This window comes from Haliaeetus albicilla, chromosome 8 (genome assembly GCF_947461875.1).
Source record: "Haliaeetus albicilla chromosome 8, bHalAlb1.1, whole genome shotgun sequence".
NCBI classification, from domain to species: Eukaryota; Metazoa; Chordata; class Aves; order Accipitriformes; family Accipitridae; genus Haliaeetus; species Haliaeetus albicilla.
Genome location: NC_091490.1, coordinates 44,599,001 through 44,620,730, shown reverse-complemented (window position 1 = coordinate 44,620,730; position 21,730 = coordinate 44,599,001). Strand labels below are relative to the sequence as shown.

The following is a 21,730-nucleotide window of genomic DNA, read 5'->3' as shown; positions in this document are numbered from 1 at the left end:
CTGTTTGCTCAGCCTGCGTGGTGCTGGGCAGACAGGTTCAGCCTCCCCCTGCTCAGCACCAGGCCCCGGCCCGCAAAGGGCCTCGCAGGGCCGTGTGGGGCCGGCGACGCAGCCCTGGCTGCCGAGGCGGGGGGGTCGTGGGGAGGCCTGGCAGCGTTTGGGCCCTTTTGGTTAGGTTTCCTCCAACATCACTTGGATTTTCCGTGGAGTCCTGCGGGACGCTGGTCCCAGCCCCTCCCAGCCCCAGGGTAAGCGCTGGGACCCCATCCCCCGGGTCTGCTGATGCTCCGCTCGGGGAGGGGGTGTGTGTGTGGGAGGACCGGGACCCTTCTCCCCCCGCTGCCGGAGGTCTGCCCACGTCTCTGCCGCCGTCCCCTCGCACGGAGGCTCACGGGAGGGAGGACGGGCCCGAGCCGGAGGAGCGGGGGCTGCTGGGGGCGGCCCAGTCCCCTCCCCGCGTCGCTGCAGCCGCAGAGGGAGCGACCGTGCGGGCCGAGCTCCCGGCCCTGCCGCCGCCCGCCGCGCCTTGGCGATGCGGGGTGGGGGGGGCGAAGGTCCGGCACCGCCGAGCGCTGGGGACCCCCGCGGGGCGGGGCGGGGGGTAGCGGGTCCCCCGGGCGCAGGCGGGTCCCCGGCGCGGGGCTGCGGCCCCCTCTGCCGTCGAAGCGCCGCGGCTGCAGCGGCCGCGCACCCGCCCGGGGCCGCGCCCGGAGCCGCCGCCGCCGCCCGACCTCGCCGGGGCCGCGCGTGGGGACCGTGGGGCGGGCAGAGCCCGCGCGGCCCCGCCAGGTCGCTGCCCGCCTTCCCGCGCCCTGGAAGCAGAGAGGAAATATCTCCCCGAAGCCTGCGGGGACGCAGAGCCTTCGGGGGGTGGGGTGGGGTGTCGGTCCCGCTGACCGTACACCCTCGGAAACGTCACTCCGGTCACGCAGGGCCAAAAAAGGCATTTCAAAGGGTGCGACGAGACGAGGGACAACGATCCCACCCCAGAGCTCCGAGCACACCTGCCCTTCCCGGCGCTCCTCAGGGCCTCGAAGGAAGCGGGGAACCCGCTCCCGTCCCCCGTGCCCGGGGCTGTGCCCAACCATCCTACCCAGCCTCTGCTGGAGGGAGCCGGCGGGCTGCAGCAGCAGCTAACAGCTCTCCTCTTCTGTGGCACAGGCCAAGCTGAGCCCGGGCCTTGCTCCAGGCCCCAGCAGCCGGGTGTGCTGCCTTATGGCCGAGAGCTGCTCCCACTCCCATCCCTGCCGTGTGGACGGCAGCCGGGATGCTCTGCCTGCTCCCACCCGCCGTGGCTGTGTGTGGCAGCACCACAGTCCAGAGCTTGGCCGAGAGGGTGCTTGCCGAACCCTGCTGAGCTGCCAGGAGAAATGCAGAGCAGGGAGGGCTCCCAGAGGGGTGGGTTGCCCCTTTCCTGCTGGTTTTCTGGGTGGCGTTTTCCAGCTGCAAGCGAGGGAGACAGGAGCCCTCGTTTCCGCCCCCCCCTCCCCCCGCAAGGCCCCAGGACAGAAGGCGAGAGCCAGAGAACAGAATTTAAGGAGTTTCTGACAAAACAGAGGGGCTTTGTGGTGAGGAACGAGCCTTCTTGCAGAAACATACAACACAGTTGAAGCAGGAACGTTTCTCTCGCCTCCAGGATGTTATTTCTGGCTGAAGCCAGTGAGACATGGATGGACCCCCGCCTCCCACCACCACAGGCTCTCTGAAGGCTGCCAGGGTTTCAGAGGACCTGGGGCATCTGTAAGAGCAAGGAACACCTCCCTCCCCTCCACACGTAGTGCCAGGAGGGAAAATTCAGCCAAGGAAGCTGGGCCTCCTCCCAGGTTGTGATGGCAGCCCTGGTACAAGGCATAGGAAGGCAGGCAGGGGCCAGGAACAGAGAAGGGAGGGGCCCCAAGAACCAGCCCCAGACACCCTGGGACAGGAGCTGCAGGCATCCAGGCAGCTCACATGTGCTCCAACCATGGGAAGCACCTGCACCACAGACCTGGCTCTGGCAGGGTGGGCTGGAGGCACAAGCTCTTCACTGATCCTGGGATGAAGATGCTCCTCACCAAGCAGAAGCAGCTGCGCTCAAGAGCAGGTTGAGTTCAGCTGCTGCAGGACTCAGGGCTGTTCTGACACGCAATCATAGCACCCGAGATGGGAGGATGCAATCCCACAGGCCTCCAGGGTCATTACCCAGCCTGGCACCTCCCCAAGGACAGACCAGAGATCAGTGTTCAGCCACACACCCTGCCCGGGGCGTCCTTGGTCTTAGGGACCATGAACATATGCTGCCAACAGCGTCCCACGCACTCTGCTGGGCATCCCACCCCTGCCCATGGAGCGATGGAGCACTCACCCAGGGTGGGAAATGATTGGACAGAAGAGGCAAGGTCCCCTTTTCTTGCCTCTACCATCACGATGCACGGGACTGTGGCATCTCAGTCTCCAAAACCAAGACAGGCTTCTGGCTCACTTCCAAATTAGGTTTTTAATTAAATAAATAACGGCGAGGGGTCTTCAAGGCAGTATCACTTCACAGTGTAGGGCTTGGGGGGGGGGGGGGAGAAAGAGTCCAGCATTGGGAGCGGCTCAAAGTGAATGTGCTTTGTGAGAAGAAAAAAGAAAACCCCAACAAAAACGAAAACCAAACCTCCTCCCCAAGTGACTCCCCCTCCCTGTCCCAGCCCTTTCCACCCCTCTCCCTTAAAGTTATGTGGAAAAAGCGCCGCACTCATGTTGAAAGACCCCATGCGAATCTGTAAACAACACTGAAGAACATAAATAAGGGAGATTTCTGCCTCCCCCAGCTTCCCCTCTCCTTTCATTAGGGCTTGAAACAAACCAAAGAAAAAATGGTTTCAGGAAAACTAAGAATGTTCTTGGCTGATGGAGAGGAGATGCCAAGGCCTGGCCCTCCCTGGGAGGGCTGCCCGTGCTCTCACCCTGCCTCCTCTTCTCCTTTCAGCCAAGGAGCTTCCTCTCTCCCCCAGAAAAGGGGAATCACAGCCTGGGCAGTTCCACTATGGAGCGGGCACTCGTATTTGCTTTCCAATTCCAGCAACTGGGAGCAACTGGGAGACCTCCAGTTACCACGTCTGGTTGACAAAGCGATGCCTAGTCAAGGCAGGTGTGTGTGTCTGGTGCTCAACACCTCTCAGCAGAGCTGGCCAGGGACCGAAGCAAACCCCTGCTAATGCACACAAAATGGGTCTGGAGCTTGGAAGATGAGAGACAAGGTCTGACCCTGTCATCCCATGAAGCTGCCTGATGCTGTCTCTGTGCTCCCACTGCAGGGCTGAGCACAACTTCACAGGGCCAGGTAAAAGAAGGATGCAGGCTAATGGTTTTAGTCATCTTCCAAATCCACTAGCAGCAGAACCAACGGCAGGATCACAGCCTGCAGGCCTCTACCAAAACAAGCAGAAAACCTCAACCCAAACCCCTTCCCAAATGCAGAAAATGGCTGGAGGAAGGGAACATCTGCATCAGAGCCTTGCCCAACAAGTCAGCAGACAGCATTCCCTGCATGGAAAAAAGGGGAATGAGAACATGTGGATTTAAGCCAATGGCAAACCCCAGACCTGGAACATATCCGGGAAGCAAAGCAGCTCTGGACTCCAGCACACCCACAAACACACCACTGTGGCTCTCTGCACAGCAGCCAGCCTCCTTGCTGCCATGCAAGGCCACCTTGTCACCTCCTTGAACATTGCTAATGGCAGTAAAAACATACTTTCCTTTCAGAAAACAGCTTTTTTTGTGACGCAGAAAGGGGCAGGGATGCCCAGGGACTGGTGTGCTCTCCTTCCTGGGACTTTGTGCTAGCACCAGTGTCCTAGACTTGGCGCCCTGGGAGCTAAGCAACCTCCTCCTCCCACAGCTGACAAATTGTTTGAACAAGCTGGGAAGTTACAGATGTTTTCATCTGCATTTTACCCTCTTGTACTGCAGCGGTCAGCAAGGATCAAGTCATTCACCACCAGTAACAGAAGTGGCAGCACTGTACCACTCTGGGGCCAACGTCACTTTGTGGGTCTAGAAACTCCCTTTACTCCCAGTACAAGTTCTCCATGGCCCAGCACTGCAAGGGAAGGTGAGAAGGACTTAAGTGCACACAGTGCTACTGCACCGCGCAGTGTCCCTTTCCAAGACCTGATGCTTCTGTCAAAGGGCTGGGCCAGGCCACATCCCACCTGCAGCTGGTGGTGGAGTGGGCAGGAAGACATGCACAGCTGCGAGAGGTTTGAAAACAGCAGTGTGTGTGCCTGTCATGACCCACAGCTCAGGAGTGCAGGAGGGCTGTTAGGAGGGGAACGGGGAGAATCACTTCTATTGCAACACACTATCTGTGGGTGAAGGGCCAAGACTCCTCATCTTCCTTCGGCATTTCCATGCCTGTCTCTGCAGGCAAACTGCCCTGCAGCCCAGGTGGACTATGCTCCCTGCGGATTTCCTAAGCTCTCAGACCTCCAGACTGCATCCTCCATCCCAGCCCCCAAAGTGCTGGTGATACGTCCCTGTTCTCAAAGCATCTCTGCACTCAGACTGTCCCACTGGGGTCAAGTGACATTTCCCCTGTCCTGAGGCAGGGACTCTCTGAACAGCCTGGAATTACCTGGGGTGACACATGGTCAACGAAGCAGGGGGCGATGGACCTCCCCCCTCACTAAAGACAGCCACCAGCTTTGCGTGATTGTGTCAGAACACACTGGAGCAGAAAGGTGTTTGGTTTCACTGTAGCCTTGGATCAAGGAGGATGGAAAGACGGATTCTGACCAACAGCTCCAAACTGTCCCTACGGAACAGTGGAAGTTCCAGGATTTCACTCAGTCAGGTCGAAGTCCTTGCTGGGTCTGTGACAAGTTTGTGACTGGAGACTCTCACTGTGACAAAGGCTCTGACCGAGCCACAGGTGCTGGGCAAGCCTGATGAGCAGTCAGAAAACTATTTACATCTCCGATGCCAATGAGGCCAAAATCTGTGACCGATAAGGACACTTGCGCAGGGGTCACCACTGCCTCTGGGTCTCTGTCCAAATCCACAGGGCCAGCAATTAAAGGCAAACCCTCATTAATGTCTGCAGGGAGAGTGAAGTCCATGGTTATCGTCTCACCAGAGCTCTGCAACGTCTCCTGCTTCTCTGCTAGTCCTGGTCCTGCCAGCGGCAAAGCAAAGAGCCCCGATTCTGAGGGGTTGACAGTGTGTCGTGTGCAGGAAGCTGAGATGGTGCCTGAGGACGTCTCCTCTGTGGGGTCGAAGGAACAATTTGTCTCCGAAGGAGTACTGCACTCATAGCCCTGCCCCGACTCACTTATGCTGCCCAGGCTGCAGGCTGTGCTCTCCACGCTCAAAGGCTCTGCACACCGCAAAGGAGGGAAACATGGGAGACAGACAGACAGGGGGGAAGAAAGGTGGGGGACAGCAAGTGAAAGAGAGCTAGAGTGAGTCCATAACATACAAAAAACTAGAAACCAGTTCAGTCCCACCTAATCACAACAGTATGTGTTTGATGGCACAAATGTTTCTCTATTATAGCAACCAAGATCCCTGCCAGCATGTACCAAAGAAAGGCAAGATGCAGACAGCAGATGGGAGGCCATCAGTGTTTCTATGGAAATTAAAGGAAATCTCACAGAAAGACTCCAAGATAAGCCAAATCCTAAGTCCTATCCCCTCATGCCGACAGCCCCTGGGAGGTATCTACACAAAGCCCTCATCTGTGGTAGGACGATGAGGGAACGAACCCATTTTGGGCTCCCTGTGAGTCTTCTCAGAGCCATCTCTCTCTGAAAGCAGACTGCAGGTACAGCCTAACTTCTAGTGCCTTCAATCAGTCTCCAGAGGAGCTGCCTCTGTCTACTGTGTCTGTGTGTTAGTGCATTGGAAGGACCTAACTCAGGTGCCCAAAGTGAGTGCAAATCCTTTTGCTTTGCCAATGACTTGGGCCACCTCTCCAAGGCTGAAGCAGGAACAACTCTTTTTAAGTCACTACTGGTCAATGCAGAGACAGACAAGTCTCCTTTGCCCACACCAAAATCTGCCCAGGGCTGGTATTTGACACAGGGCAAAGTGAGCACACTGGCAAGGGTGTGGAGAGAAGACCAACAGCTGGATAATGGCAACAGGAGAAAGGCAAAGGAGGGTCTGTGCCTCTGAATGAGGGAGAGAAGTTATCCCCATGGCAGACAGAAGAAAAGGAAGTTACCTGTGCTCTCTATTGCTATCTGATCTTGACCGAAGTGAGAATCCAGGGAGCTAGTTGCAGAGGGAATTGGTGGGGAGCTCCGAGAACGACTGGTGTTTTCTACTTCACCCCCATCCAAGTCATTGTCGGTGAAATCCCTGTGGGGAAAGACAGATAGCACTGCCACCACCTGTTAAGCAGAGAGATGCAGGCAGGGAAGACAGTGACTGGAATTAAAACCCACCAACAAATAAAACAGGACTGTAGAGGCCTCACTAGAATGAATGTCCATCCCTTCTTGGTCTGCAGAGCCCAGTCAGACTCTGCACTGAGGCGATCGCAGTTAACTCAGCATGGCTAAGACCAGCCCATGATAAACCAGAATGGGCTCTATAGCTTTCCAAAACAAAGAGCTCTGCCCCCCAGCTCTCCATGAGCCTCAGTCCCTTCCAAATTGAAATAAACAGTCAAATGTTCTCCCCAGAAAACAGCCACCTTCACAGAATGACTGCAGTGGGTTGTGACAGTCCGCATCCAAGCAAATAATTGCTTTATCTTCCCTCCCCACACTTAACAGTGCTTATGTTCTGAGAATATCCAGTGCATCCCTCCATGCTCCCACCCAAGAAACCTTCTAGAGCAGAAAGCGCAGTCTTTTAAGCGGAGGTGCTTTGCAGCAGGAATCTTCACTGGGAGGTTAATATTACTAATTTTAGTGTGAGAATATTCCACGCACGTGGCTCCAGGGTGGAGGACGTACTTCTTCCTTCCTAAACGAGTCTGCTGAGTGAAGTAGTCATAGCGCTCTGATTTTTTCCACATGTAGTAATACTCCACACACTCGCCCACTGACCGGGTGCGGACCTGAGGAGAAATGTCATAGTCAGAACACCATGCATCAAGATGTATCTCATGGAGCAAGGACTATTCTCCCATTTAATCAGCACAGAAAATTAAGTGCATTACAGTAATTTATATTGCTATGGACACATCTATGCCGCAGAACAGAAGCACATACTGAGATTTCCAAGGTGGTAATCGGCCAGAGAAAGAACTCCCCACAGTGCACAATTGCTCTTGCAGACCCCAGTGTGGATTCACACATGGTCTATTTGTGCAGGACTTCCCTGCGCTTCCAGTAGCACACAACATCAAGAGAGCAAACCTCCATCCATTTTCATTGGCCAGCATCAACATGCCCACAATTAATCAGCGGTAGAACTGGACTCTCTGGTTCTGCCAACTCCCAGCACAGCAGCATATGTCCTGGGGCCCAGCTCTCCCTACAACAGCATCTTTCATACTAGAGGACCCCAGGGGACTTTACAAAACATCCACATGCTCAACTCACTCATTCACAGAAGTACTGCAAGGGCTGAGAGTTTGGAAAGAACTTTTGAGACTCCAGAAAGGGCTAATCAGTAATTAACTGACATCACTCATGCAGCTCAGTGTTGTTTGTGACTTCTCCCACCTGGAAAATAAGGCAGAGCAGGGCAGTGAACAGCCCATCACCTGCTAGCATGAGTCAACACAAAGCCTGGGATTGGAACTCAGCAGTCCTGAACTTCCTGCATTAGCTGAGGCTCAAAACATACCTCTGGTGCAAATGCACGTGCTTCCTTCCCTTTGTCTTAGTGGGATACAGGGGTGAGTGTCCTTACCTTGTTTGCTTGGATAAGATGAAAGTTTTTCCCATGGACCCTGAAGCCATGTTCAAAATTTCTACATTCTTCCTCACTCCAGGCACAAAGCTCATCTATAGCAGAAACAAAGAGGAATTGGAGGAGATGTACAGAATCTAGAGTTACATGTGCCTTGACGTTTGGGGTAGAACCCAAATACGGGGGGTTCTCACCTCTGATAACTTTCACATTGAACCGTAACCTCCGCAGTGCCTCTTCTGCATTGAAGTTGCATTTAACCAGTTCATACAAAGCCTAGGAAAGAGAAGAAAATTACCTGCAGTATGTACTGGAGCAACACACCACAAACCAACCTGCTCATGACTCACATTTGTCTTCTAAAACTTATTTTTCCCAGGACCCACTTTGCCACTAACCCCAGCTTGACCATCAGCATAGATTATTCCACTTTTCAAGGCACTGGATTACAAATCCTGGGACTGAAAAGATGCAGGTCTGCCAGCAGCTCTGCAGGTTACAGGTGTGCCTCCATGTTCCAGCAGACTTACTGTGAGAGTCTAACCTGGCTAGCTCAGAGGAAACTTGACTGCTCTGAAGTTTCTTAGCCAAATGTTTGATCTTCTGCTGGCTTCAAAGAAGAATTAGACAATGTTATAGAGGACAGATCCAAAAGGATGTTCCTGCTGCAAGCTCTGGCTCAGAAAGTTTGGGATACTGGGAGAATACCGTCAAAACAGTACCCAATCTCTACTTGCCCAGTCTGTTACACGCTTTCCACAAATATCCGTTACTGTGTTGGAAGAAAAGTACTAAGCTAGACAGGCCTGTGCTCTGATCCACTACAGCCTTTTCCAGTCTTCCCAACAGGAGGGTGAATAACCTCCTGAGAAGCACACCCTCACTTATCCATGAAGCAGGAGCCGAGGATCACTGGAGTCAGGTCTCATTCTCTTTTAAGTGGGTCTCTCATTCAGGATCTCTGTAGGAAATGTTGCACTATTACGCCAGCACCATTAGAGTACCTGCAGGCTGCAAGAAGCCCCCACACATACCTGTTCATTGTCCTTCACCATCTCTCCTTCTGGCAGGCTGCTGCTAGACAGCTCGTCCCATCGCCGCTTCACTGCACGGTATAGGAACTCTTCAACGTCTCTCTCGGGGAGTATATTCGGGTCCCAAAGCAGCTGATCTTCATTCTCGTAGGCTAACAGAAAAAGCACTGAAATAAGCTAATCAAACAGAGAGCTCTGCTGCTTTTGAGAAATGGTCTGCATGTACATGCACAGGAGAGACAGAAGGAGGGATGAAATCTTTGCTTGGTACTCCAACCTGGCACTAGAGGTGACAACCATCTCTGTGAAGGTACTGCATTTTCCCTCATGATTTTGGAGGCAAATAAGCTTAATACTCTTTATACCTCTTTTAGAGCCCTAAGCACAAGCTTGGCATGCTTCCATTTCTTCAGAAGAGCTGGTTGACAACGTTTTTGTTACCGTGTTCTCAAAGACTGTTGCTTTGATTCATTAATCCTGGCAACTAAAAAACCCTAGGTTCTAAGGTGTCTTTTCCAGCACACAGTAAACAAAAGGAGTGGGAGGCAAAGGCAGCTTTGAGCTACAACCCTGGCCTAGGCTCAAGACCCTCTCCCTCTCCTAGACACAAAACCAAAGAGCTGCAAGGCTGTCCCTCCCCTGCAATAGCTTGTAATGCTCCTTCATGAGCTGCTCCACTAACACAGAATAGCAGGAGCACACTGCATCACTAAGTGATTCTTGCCCCTTTCAGCTTTCAAGGCTCTTAGTCTATGAGAACATGGCACACAACAATGCAGAGAGATGTTCAAGTAAAATAACAGCACAGAGGAAAGCAAGAAGAAAGACTGCAATAAAAAATAATCAGAAATACTGAGATTTTTCTATTCAGATAAAAACATTAGCACCCTCTGTACTTAACTTGTTTCTACAGGCAAAGGAACCAACTCTTCTGCCCTGCAGAATCGCTAAAATCAGGTCAGAGGCACTACAGACTGGGCATAAAAGACCCCCATTGGGATCTGTCATCAGTTTCCTTTCATTTGACACTGATGCAAACACACAGGTTATGGAAAAAGTGCACTAAACCTGTGGTCTTCATTACAGAAGACTGAGAGCACTGATAAAGTAACAGTGAAAAGTTCTGAGAACTATATTGGGTAAATCTGAAATAGTGCTTGCAAAACTGTTAACTTTTATCTCCTTTAACTAACTTGCTCAGAGTCTGCTAGGATAAAAGAACTAGGGAGGAAGCAAGTAATTTCTAGAGACATGGCTTTCTGTTAGCTGTCTTGTTCAGAAACTCAACAAGCTGGTGCTAGTATTGCACTAGTTATTAGACGCAATCTGCAAATCAAGGCACCTCCATCTACTCTGCAGACATCCTATCAAATTTGAAACTGATCAGCTCCAGGGAGTACTGAATGAAAATAACTCTGGCTACTTAAGGAAGACGTCAGAAAAAATAAATTAGAGTATCACCAGGAGGGTATTCCTTCTCTTTGGCTACAGCTGAGACCCCCTCCTCCAAACCTGTCACAACAACCCAGTTTTCAGTGAGCTTCTTAGCTCCTGTAGCTGTATTACTAGCCCTGTTCAAACAGGCTAATTTAAAGCTACCTCAGGTGTAGCTGTAAATTTTGGAGTCAACACTGAGAGGTGCCAAGCCTAGAGATATAGAGCAGAACTGGTGAACCAGGGCCCCATCAAACATCCAGGCCAGCAGCCCTACATCCAAACAAGATACATAAAGCAGGTTGCCTTACCTTTTTCGCTGTGCCTGTTTAAGTGGAGGATGGGAACAGTGGCTTGGTACTGAGGACCAACCATGATCTCCTGAAATATCACCACAGAGAAGTGGGTAAATTGAAATGGAAAATGCTCCATGTAGGCACGGAGGTGTACTTCATGATTTATGGACTACAACACCATGAGGCCGATTTATATATCGGCAGTCCCCACTGTCGCTATTACTTCTAGAGAACCCTGACTATTTTATAGGGTAACTAAGAAGATTTACTACCAACCAGATGACACTTTGGGGACCTTAAGCATTTACATAGTTTTAACGTTAAAGATATATGGCAAGTGGCTAAGGCTGGAGATAAAGAAATGCAGAAGCTCTCCTGCAACCTTCGCAACCAGGATGAATTTGAAGTCTGCTCCTCTCTTTCGTAAGATGGTTCCCCCTCAGTAAATCCTGCTGGGAATATTGCACAGCATTTCACCTTTATAGTGCTACAGGCTGCACTTTTAGGTTACCAAGGCACAACAGCATTTTCCATATCTGAAGCAGAAGATAATTTCAGACACAGATTTCAAGATTGTATTAAAGAAACCTCTTGTAACCCACATCTGTCACCACCTCCCACAAAATGCAAGGTACTGAGCAGAAGAAAATAAAAGAAAGAAAATTTCTTGGGGAAATATCACAGCGCTTTGGTGTCATGCTTTCCTCAGACTCAGGCACATTGTATTAGCTCCCCTTCCCAATGCAGTCAGATCATTTACCTTCTTACACTCGTTGGATGGGATGGAGTCCTCCTCTGAATCCTCAGCCATGGAAGAAGCACATGGAGATGAACAGGGCTCCTTGTCTTCGTCAGCAAGGAAGTTGTTTGCTTTGTGGGAAAGCAAAACATCTGTAGTTATGAAATGTTTGGGTGGTTTTTTATTGCTCTATGTTCCCTCTCCTTCCCTTCATTTTCTGTCCTAAAGTTACTTTCAGCATGGTCCACAGTGACAACTTACCTATATTTTCATTTTCTCCTTTCAAATAAAATAATTTGCACACTTGCCACATGGGTGGTGCCGACCAACCCGGGGAGCTCAGGCTCCTTCATTTTGCAGGATAGCAGAAGGAATAAGATCATTTCATGCTGAGTCTCTCTCATGCACTTTGGCTTCCCACATATTCCAATTAGGAACTGCCACAATATATCACACCACTAGTACTACTGAATTTATTCACTTCTAGAGATGTCAGATCAGGTACTGATCTTTCAGACTGCTGTTACAGCAGGTAGCAAAACAATTCTCACTTTCTTAATGTTATGAGTTACAGCTAAAGACAATTCTCCCCTCATCCCACTGCTCATCTACGCTCTATCATGTCCTAACCAATGCTTGGTAACACCACTGGCACTCAGGTTTATTTGCAGCCCCCAGAAGGAAAGTGGAAAACCTGATGTCAGGAAACTAAGTGACAAAATAAAGAAAAACATTCTCGCTCTATCCTGCACATCACATCTAAGTAAAAACCAATTACTTAGAAATTAGCGACACATACAGCCAGGCTGGTTTGGGAATAGGTCCGATGCATCATGGGATGTGACGGATGGAGTCAGATCATCAGCTGAAGACTGTGTCTCCTCCTCTTCTTCCCCTGAAAGCAAATCCTTCGCTATTTGTTCCTTTTAACAACAACAAGAAAGTGAAAAATATTTTTACATTAAAAAAAATATATAAGGAGGGGTGAGGCCTAGAATAAAGCATTTCTGGCCAAGGGTGGCCGCATCCACATATCTCCTCACCCTCCCACAGCTTGTCCAAAGACAGATTCTCTCTCACATTCCCCACCATCCCTAGATTATTTTCCCTAGAAGCACTGCTACAAGTGTCAAGAGTGGCTTCCTATGGAAGCCAGAGAGAGGACAAGCAAGTGGCCCTTTCTGTAGAACTCCACTCACAGCAAATATCTCTAAGATCCTGGAAGGAAAAAAAAAAAACAAAACAAAAAACCTAAAAAAAACGCTTTCTACAGATTTTAGCTAGAACAGGAGGAGCCATAGCTTCACCTGGGAAGGTACAAACCTTCCTTGACTCTCCACAGATCCACATACGTGCAAATCTACGTGCAAAGACTCATAACCCAAGTTCCACAAAGAGTTTTTACAGTGTTCTTTTAAAACTGTTATCGTTTCTCCAGTGTCCTCTAAACTCTTCACATTCACATTTCTGCACTGGGCGTTCCTCACTGGGACACCAGAACTAGGCAGACCCCTTCCCTTGGCATTAGTCAAACCCCACCTGAAAAGAGCTACTAGACATCTCAAGCTCCAAGACAGCACAGTAACCTATAGCACAGGCTAAGAGCATAGACCCAAGCAGACAGCTGCTCTTACCTTATCCAGAGTCATATCTGGGAGATTTGGAGTAATATCATTGCTCTCACTGTCCTGCTCCGAGATGGGATCAGATGCCTCATAGCCATAAAGTGCAAGCAGCTCCTCAAATGGCATTTCACTGCTCTGAGCGAGAGGAGGACAAAGCTTCATCAGGAATGGAACAATCACCGAGTACAACACCAGCTGTAGTGAACACAGAGATATGCAGAGGCAGTCAAGGCAGCTCTGCTCTTCTGGGGGCTCTGAAGTGCCTCGGGTAATGCTGTGTAATGGAGGAGGCATGGTCTATCAGGACCCACCACAACCTGTTCTTCTCAAAGGTATGCAGAAGCCAGGAACTTTCACCCCAAAGCAATACGGTCTATATATTGACTATATATACAGTCAAAATATATTTATTTTTTACACTAGATTTCATGCTGCTGAAGAGATGCCAGGCAGCACAACTGTATTTATAGAGAGGAAGGGAAGGAGCAAATCTCTGTTTTAGTCTTGTGCCTGACCTGAAGAGACAGTTTCTGTCACCAAGAACACACTTTGTGTTCCACCAAGGTCTCCATGGGAACACCCCAGGAGGACCACATCACCTCATCTTTGTGGTTCCTCCACTGTGAAACAGACATTGAACATATACCCAACAGCTGATGGTCCTTCAGCAAGGTGAGCGAAGACCACCTTGTCAGACTGGCCTCTTGGCAGAGGAAGACTCCAAAATTTACTGCTGTTACCTTGTCCTGATTTTGGCTGGGATAGAGTTAATTTTCTTTCTAGTAGCTGGTATAGTGTTATGTTTTGGATTTAGTAGAAGAATAATGTTGATAACACACTGGCATTCTCAGTTGTTGCTAAGTAGTGTTTCTACTAACTCCATTTTTCAGCTTTTCATGTCCAGCCAGCAAGAAGGCTGGAGGGGTAAAAGAAGTTGCAAGGGGACACAGCCAGGACAGCTGACCCAAACTGGCCAAAGGAATATTCTATACCATGTGACATCACGGCCAGTATATAAACTGGGGGGAGTTGGCCTGGGGGACGGGATGAATCTCTGCTAAGGAGCTACCCGGGCATCAGTTGGCAAATGGTGAGCAATTGCATCATGCATCACTTGTTTTGTATATTCCAATTATTTTATTATTATTATTGTCATTCTATTATCATCATTATTATTTTCTTCCTTTCTGTCCTTTTAAGCAGTTCTTATCTCAACCCACGAATTTTATTTTTTCTTTCCCAATTCTCTCCCCATCCCACAGGGTGGAGGGGAAGTGAGCGAGCGGCTGCGTGGTGCTTAGTTGCTGTCTGGGGTTAAGCCACAACACACCTATTGTCAAAACCATTCCTTCCTATCGAAATGCAAACATAACACTTGTTGATGGGTGGACTTAAACACAGCACATTGCCAGGTGAGCAAGTCAGAGTTTCTCACAAAGATCTTTGGTACCAGTACTGTAAAAGGAAACAAGAAAATCCAGCAGGTAATTTCTCTTCCCCTCCCTTGCTGCCTTTACCTGAGAGGCACTGAAACTCTTCTCCAGCTCTTCTAAAGATTTCTGCTTCTCCTGAGTATCATCTTCTTCCCTCTCTTCCCGTACACCATAGTTCTGTGAAAGGATCTCTGCTAGGTTCAGTCGATGATCAGCTGAGCCCATTGACACAACTGCAGGGATTAGAAGAAGTTGGATACTAACACCACCCTGGACCAAATCTTCAGATGTGACAAAGTCTGGGACAATCCCTTCTCGTGTGTGTGCAGTCATGATAAGCCAGAGGAAGAGATTAGGTAGAAAGGAGTGAGAAGGGCTGGGGAACACAACTGAAGGAAGTCACTCTGTAAGCACTAAAATTGCAAAGCCTGGTTCTCTGCACATTCAAGTCCCACAACTGACTGAAAGCTGAATCTCAAGGTTTTCTGAGTATTTGTGTGTCTCTCCTGACTGGATTCACTAGTGTCATAACATGTGAACACACAGTGCAGCCTTTCCTTTGCCCAAGGCATTTTTAGCATAATTATCCCGTATTGCAAGAACGGGCAAATGGACACTTGTAGGAGCTTTGGCATTTTAAGACTCTCCTCCTCTGTCAAATGGCACGGGAATCAACCAACAGGTTTGGAAGGTGTTGGAAGGAGAAGGGAACAGACAGGCCTATCACAGGAGCCTTGTTTTCTCTGGAAACCAGATCAACAAACAGATGTATACTTAAACTGTGGCTACCTGCTGCACTCTGAAGGCCAGGCTCTCCAGGACATAGACTGCGGGCTGGGTATGGCACCACCCTCGGACTCTGCCTGCCAACCGAGGCCTTCAAGAAAAGAGAAAAATATGGCTGAGACATCTCTTCTTAAAAATGTAACATGCCTCCAGCCACTTAACCCCAACAGCAAATGCAATTAATTTAATTTCAAAGCAAAAGTTAACAGAAACCACACAGGGTAGCAGTAGAAACTGTGCTGTGCAAAAAGAGCTCTAGTCAAGTGCAGTTAACAGCTCTTCCAGGCCTCCTTTCCTCTGGATTCATCACCTTCCCCTCAGTCTCTAACTGCATATGGTGGTGTTTCCATTTTATCTTTTTCACCTTCAGCACTCCACTAATTATTTATCCTCTCACAAGTTTAAGACCTCAGATCTTTATGGCTTACATCTTCACTTAAAAGAAGGACTTTGACCCTAAGCCGTTATTCTAAACACACACATCGTGCTTGTTTGAACACAGCATTTTTAAGAAACGACCCACTCTTTGGAGAGGCAATCAGAAGCAGCCAGCCACAACATGCTGGCTTCTCCCTAATGCCTCACCACATCCAGAAGGCTCAGAGGGGTGAGCAAAGAAACTTAGAGCTGAGCAGGCAGCAAAGGAGTCTGGGAGGACTGCGAGTGGCACAGGTGAGGTGGGAAAGGGTGAGACAGGTAGACACCGAGAACAGGCACCTGCTTTTGGGCATTCAGTGCTCAGTCGGAAGTTCAGGCAGCAGTATGGGCTGAGGCCTGGAAAACAACCCAGAACATCTGCTGCTCCTTGGGCTGCTGTACATGGAAATGCTGTTCATCAAGTTCAGCCTAGGTAGGGAGCAAGCAGGTAATTAACCAATGCCTTTGGGTGACTGAGAGCATCCGACTGCAGAAGAAAATCATAGTGTCAGTCCCCCAGTCACCAATGACATCTTTTTATGATCCTCAGCCATTAATAACCTCAGCCGTGCATCATTACTCCTCTCTTAGTCAGTGGGAACCAGGACATCTACAATGCTTCAGTATGAGGCTCTTACAACTTATTTAAGAAAACATAGTACAGCTTCACATCAAAATTCATCCTCTAACAATAGAGCAAAGCACATACCAAAAAAGCCACCCCAGACTTTGGTTTCTGAGTTAGTGCCTTCAGGTGTTAACACACATATTGCAAATTCCATAACAACTAGAGAGGCAGCTATTTTCCAGGTATAATTACTGCTATGATAACGGTTGGCCTGGAAGGCAGATGACATTGCCATATGAGAGCAGGACCGAGAGGGAGGGAGGGAGGGAAAGGATCTGTGAAGCAGCCATGGAATTTTTGCTCCTTCCTCTACCAGGACTGGTGAAAAGAGGATGCCTTTAGTCCAACTGGAGCACACACTGTGCACTAATTCACCATCCCCAAGGGTCTGATTATTAGCAGCAAGACAACCCCACTGGAGACCACTCTGTCTGGCTGCAGACAGAGCCCACTGCCTGTGTGCACTAAGAAAAGGGAGGAGTTTATGGTATAATGAAAGGAAAAGGGGACAGAAAGGATTCGGACAGCCTCCATTTTGAGGATGGTCACACCGGGAAACAGCTTTGTAACTCAGGAAAGTGTCAATGCCCCTTTGTTGGGCTTTGCTGGAATGTGACCAAGTACAAAACCCTCTTGGATAAATCCTTCCAAGCAAACAACCCCAGTTTCATGAAAAGGATGAGGGTGTGGTCTACACTTACTCCCGCCAGTCTTGAGCAATCTGCAGAACTCTCCTTCCTGAGACAATGATCTATATATTGATTGTGACTCCTTCGCACGGGGATCAATAAGGAGCTGCATGCAAAGGATTTTGAAAACAAAGACTGAAACTGTTAGCGATGGATGGGCTGGCTTGAAAAGATGTCAAGAATACTTCAGGACCAATGAGACCTTATATTAATGATCAGGTGCTGAAATTAAGAGTAATAGTCAGTACGACAGGATGACAATTCAGTAACTAATCACGAGTTTATTTCCCCAAAGCAGTAACATAGCATTAGAGCAAGCGGGAAATGCTGTGAGCTGGAGTCGCCATAAAATAACTAGCACTGCTGTGTTTGGGCTGAGAAAAGAAGAAACAAGTGACAGACAAAGCAAACGGCCCATTCCATACCCAAATTTAAACATGTGTGAAACTGAATGATCCCTCAGATTATTTACAAATCCAGAAGACCACGGAAACAAGAGTCAAAGTCAAAGGAGTAGGGGAGAAAGGCAGGTCTAGCTTAAATATGGAAATGATGACAGAGAGAATATTCCTGATTACACTGATTGCTGATGCCACGTGATGTGGAGTTAGGCGTGAAGTTGGAGGTGAAGGCGAGGTAGCTGCTGCTTGACACTTCAAATCCACGTCACACAGGAGGCAGAAAATGCAACAGCATTACATGCGTCAGAAAGGCAGCAGCAACACTGAGGCACGACCAGGTATCTCCAGATCAAGAACGGTTCTTGGACAAGGTGTAAATGCTCCTATTGCTGGTGACAGTTTTGGTCACCAGGAAAGGTCACAGTGGTGAACTCCATTTATTCTGACAGTGCAGCATGATGCTGGAAAATGGCTCCTACATCCATAGGCCATTTAATCATTGTGGGCGAAAAGGGAGATTAAATTCCTTTAATCTTGGTTTAAGTTTTCCAGCAGCTGCTTTCCTTCCACTAGTCTCTGCTTCTCAGGCATGAGAGTAACTTCCCTCTCTCAAAAGTTACAGAGAGGCTGACCAATTACTCGCTCTCACATTTGTATTTCTGGATGACTCCAGCACTCCCTCCTTAATTCTGTACTCAAGTTTTTGAGTACGTGGAACAAAGCAACAGCCATGTTTTAGAAAACGCAGGCAGAGGAAGAGCCTGAGCTTTTTGCACTGACAAAGCCATTTCCCAGGGCAAGGCAGATTGTTTGTCCAGAGAACTATCAGAGAAAACCCTTCAGGCTGAAACCACTCTTGCAAGAAAATGAGGAAAGATAGAGAAGGTTTCCCTTTCCAGTGTTACTACTTTAATAACTAAGGTGGTTTCCTGAGCCAGTGTAACATGTATTGCAGACTCAGTGAGAGAAGTGTTCCTTGTTCCTTTGCCTTGCCCATACTACTTGACATGGGTCTGTTTTCTACGAACTCCAGCTGTAGCCAGAGGGTAATGGTATGGATGGAAACAGAGTCGTCCTGTAAGCTATGGACCTGATAGAGCACAAAACGAACAGAGGACACGACACACAGGTCATCTCCCGCACTGCTCAGGAAAAATCAGTGCCCCGAAAGCACGCCGTTGCAATGTCACAGCAGAGATACTCTGCAGTTCAGACATCATCTGCGAGACAGCGATGGCTCCCGCATCTCCCCAAGAGAGAGACCCGCGTGCGCAATGGCAACGTGGTGCAGCGTGCCAGGGCGGCACTTCAGCATGTCACATCAGCCCAACAACGCGCCAAAGTAACACTTCGGCACAGACAAACACAGCACCCTTGGTGCTCCACCAAAGGCAGCGGCAAAGACCAAACCATTCTGGATGGGATGGCAGGCAGGCCAGACGGCACCTTCCTCATGCGGAAAGCTGAAATACCCTGAAAGCGAAGCCTTGCTGTCCCGCAGAAGCTGTCTCAGCTAGCGGTGTTCCAAGATTCTGCAACAGAGCAGCCCGCTACCTCGACGTCTTCCCAGCGTCCTCTTCCCACGTCGTGGTCACCACAAGGCTCTCGTGATGGAAATGAAGCGCATATGTGCCACGACAACCATTATGACAGGACGGGGATATTTCAAGGATGGGTCAAGACACGATAGGGAATGGCATCACCAACCGTAAGCGTGGCGGAGTGACAGCAGTAACGTTTCGGCACGATGCACCGACAAACACGGGGCGGTTCTCCCCATCCCAGCCACCCAGCCAAACCCTTCCCACCACCCTCCTCAGCCCTCTGCCGCTCCCACGTTCTCTCCCACTGCCCAGGCCCCCTCACTTACCTCCGGCCTTCCCGAGACCCTTTCCAGCAGCTCCGCACCCCTCTCACCCCGGCGCCCTCGGCCCCTGCTGCGCTAAAGCCTCGGGGGCTCCCGCTTCGTCCTCTGCCCCCGCGCCCCCCGCCAGCCTTCTCCAGCCCCCGCAGTCCCGCCCGCCGCCGCCCCCCCCACCCCGGCCCAGCCCCGGCCGCTCTGACGGGTCCCCCGGTTCTCCTGGGCCCCTCTCCCACAGGTCCGGCCACGGGCCCTCCAGCCGCGGGCAGCCCCACCGACCCCGCCGCCGCCTCCTCGGCGCTGGCGGGAGGGCAGAGCCGCCGCCGCCGCTCCCCGGCCTCGGGCGCTGCCCCGCCGCCCTGCCCCGGCTCTCCCGCCGGGTCCCGCCCAGCCGCCCCTTCCCCCGCCCGCCCCCGTCGGCGCCCCCTCGGCCCCGGGCCGCCCCCCGCCCCTCGGCCCGCTGCCGCCCGGGGCCTCGGAGCCCCTCGGCCCGAGTACCCCCGCCCCGGCAGGCCCCATCCACCCCGCGGCCGCAGGACCCCGGCCTGGGGCGGCCCCAGACTGCCGGGACTCGGGGGGGTCCCCGCCCGAGACGGGGAGACGGGAGGCCCGAGGCCCGGCGGGGCCCAGCACGACCCCGGCGGCGGCTCACTCACCTCCGCCATGGCCGAGCGCGAGCGGCGCGGGGCGGGGGGGGGGGCTCGCGGGCCCCGGATGCGGCGGCGGCCGTTCATTGGCTGCGGCGCCGCGAGGGCGGGGGAGCGCCGGGGGCGCGGCGGGGCGGGCGGTGCGGGGCCGGGTCAGGGGGCGGGGTCGGGGGTCGGGGGTCAGGGGGCGCCGTCGGGCCGGGGCCCTTCCGCGGAGCCGGAGGCGCCGTTAACGGTCGCTCTCGGGAACCCGGGCGTCGTTCGGCCGACTGCCGTCATCTCCCGGCGACGCCCCCGGCACCGCCGGAGGGCCGGCCGAGGCGGGGCGGGGGGCGGCCCGGCCCCGGCCCCGGCCCCGGCCCGAGGAGCGGGGCGGCTCTCGGCCGGCCGTCAGGGCATCCCCATGAACCGGCGTGGAGGGAGGGGAGGCCGCCGCCGGCTGGCGCGGGCCCGCAGCAGCGCTCCCCGAGCGCCGGGCCAGGCCACAAACCGGCGGTCAAACTGGCTGCGGGGCCGTTGTCATGAAGGCCCGCAGAGCCCGAGCAGGTCAGTGCACAGACCCCGGGCTGCGGCCCGAGGCGAGCAGCGGCACACGTCCCCTGGGACCCGTGTTGGGAAGGAGGTTTTTAGGACTGAGATGCCTGCGCGCCCATGTCGGTGGCCCCCCTTCCACCGGCCGTGGCACCGGGGGTGTACGAGGCCCAGAGACGGTCTGCAGGTGAGCAGGGCCCCTGTCCTGTGCTCCGCCAGGGAAAGCCTTGGAGCCAGGTCACGGCACAGGAATACATCAGGGACCGTGTGCGCCAGAGGCAGAAATAGTGCTCGCAGCCGCAACCCGCTTGTTCTTAAACACCAAAGTTAATGGATCACAAAGCTTGGATCTGCAGGAAACAAACCTTCAGCAACCCTCGCTGAGCACCTTGTTGAGAAAAAGCCACTGCGTCTCATTTAGCGGTCACAGAAGAGGAAAATCAGGGTAGGAGCCCAGGAGTGGTCCCTGCCATGCAAGGACCGACGTGTAAACACTATCTCATGGTTTCTTGCCATGGCTGTACTTGGAGAACACCAGAGGTGCACTTGGGGAAGCTGCTTGATGGGTCTTTTCAGTTCTGTTTAACTGATGATGAGCCACACGCTTCCAGAGCATAACCCTCCAGTGTGCTTCATTCTCCTTTAATCCTGCACATCTCCAGGGCTTCCTATAGCAAACTGCCCTGCCAGGGGCCCCTGTCATCCCTCAGGGACCCACAGCCGCAGCCAGTGGGCCAGTGCTTTCCTCAAGGTGCGCATTAAGGAGCTGCCAATGTGATTGGCAGGACATGCAGATACGTTTGTCACCAGATCTCACCATTTGATCAAGTCCAGTAGATCGTTGTTCAACTCAAGCCTAAGCCTCTCAGGCTGCGACCAGATCCAGCCGCGGAGCTGGATCTTAGTGCTCAGTCGCTAGGAGCAGCTTCCACGCCCAGCACCCTGGCAACTTGCTCTGTGTTGAGTTTTGCTCATGCTTTTGAGTTCAGGAAGCAAAGTGTTATCAAGTGCTTCTGAAGTGGTGGTGGCCCTTGAGCTGAGAACCAGAGCACTTCAACAGGCCTTTATTCCCTCGCACAGATCTGTCTAGTTCTTCCCAAAGGACTAACAGATTGCAGATGCTGTTTATTCAGTTAAAAAAGTAACCTTGTCTCTAGCTTTCAGAGAAATTTCTACAAAAACTGCTTTCTGCCTTGCTCCCAACAGTGCATCCAGGTGTTTTGTCACCACAAAAAGCAGAAGGGCCTGGATTTGGGGTCAAGACTTGGGGAGAGTGAGCTACTCTGTTGCATCTGCCTGTTTGCAGTTTGCTCCAGGAGCCATCTTGCTGGTCTGCTGTGTTTCCAGCGTGATCTGTGAAGTGGTTCAGGCAG

At 51.7% G+C, this 21,730-nt stretch overlaps 1 protein-coding gene across 7 annotated transcripts; it reads right to left on the bottom strand.

Annotated features, from left to right (window-relative positions):
- Positions 1–2,457: 2,457 nt before the first annotated feature.
- MIER2 (MIER family member 2) lies at positions 2,458–19,872 on the bottom strand. Of its 7 annotated transcripts, XM_069790675.1 has the most exons (14): positions 19,836–19,871; positions 15,901–16,029; positions 15,187–15,274; positions 14,482–14,630; positions 12,974–13,159; positions 12,139–12,262; positions 11,361–11,470; positions 10,616–10,685; positions 8,871–9,037; positions 8,031–8,112; positions 7,837–7,931; positions 6,909–7,036; positions 6,194–6,330; positions 2,458–5,344 (listed from the first exon to the last, which is right to left on the bottom strand). In XM_069790675.1, exons 4-14 carry the CDS (start codon positions 14,620–14,622, stop codon positions 4,869–4,871), a joined length of 1,716 nt encoding a protein of 571 aa, XP_069646776.1. In that variant the 5' UTR covers positions 14,623–14,630; positions 15,187–15,274; positions 15,901–16,029; positions 19,836–19,871; the 3' UTR covers positions 2,458–4,868. The 7 variants fall into 7 exon arrangements, with proteins under 7 accessions (XP_069646776.1, XP_069646772.1, XP_069646774.1 ...); XM_069790671.1 differs by lacking the exon at positions 15,901–16,029 and having other exon boundaries at positions 19,836–19,872; XM_069790673.1 differs by lacking the exon at positions 15,901–16,029 and having other exon boundaries at positions 6,933–7,036; positions 19,836–19,872.
- Between the last annotated feature and the right edge of the window lie 1,858 nt (positions 19,873–21,730).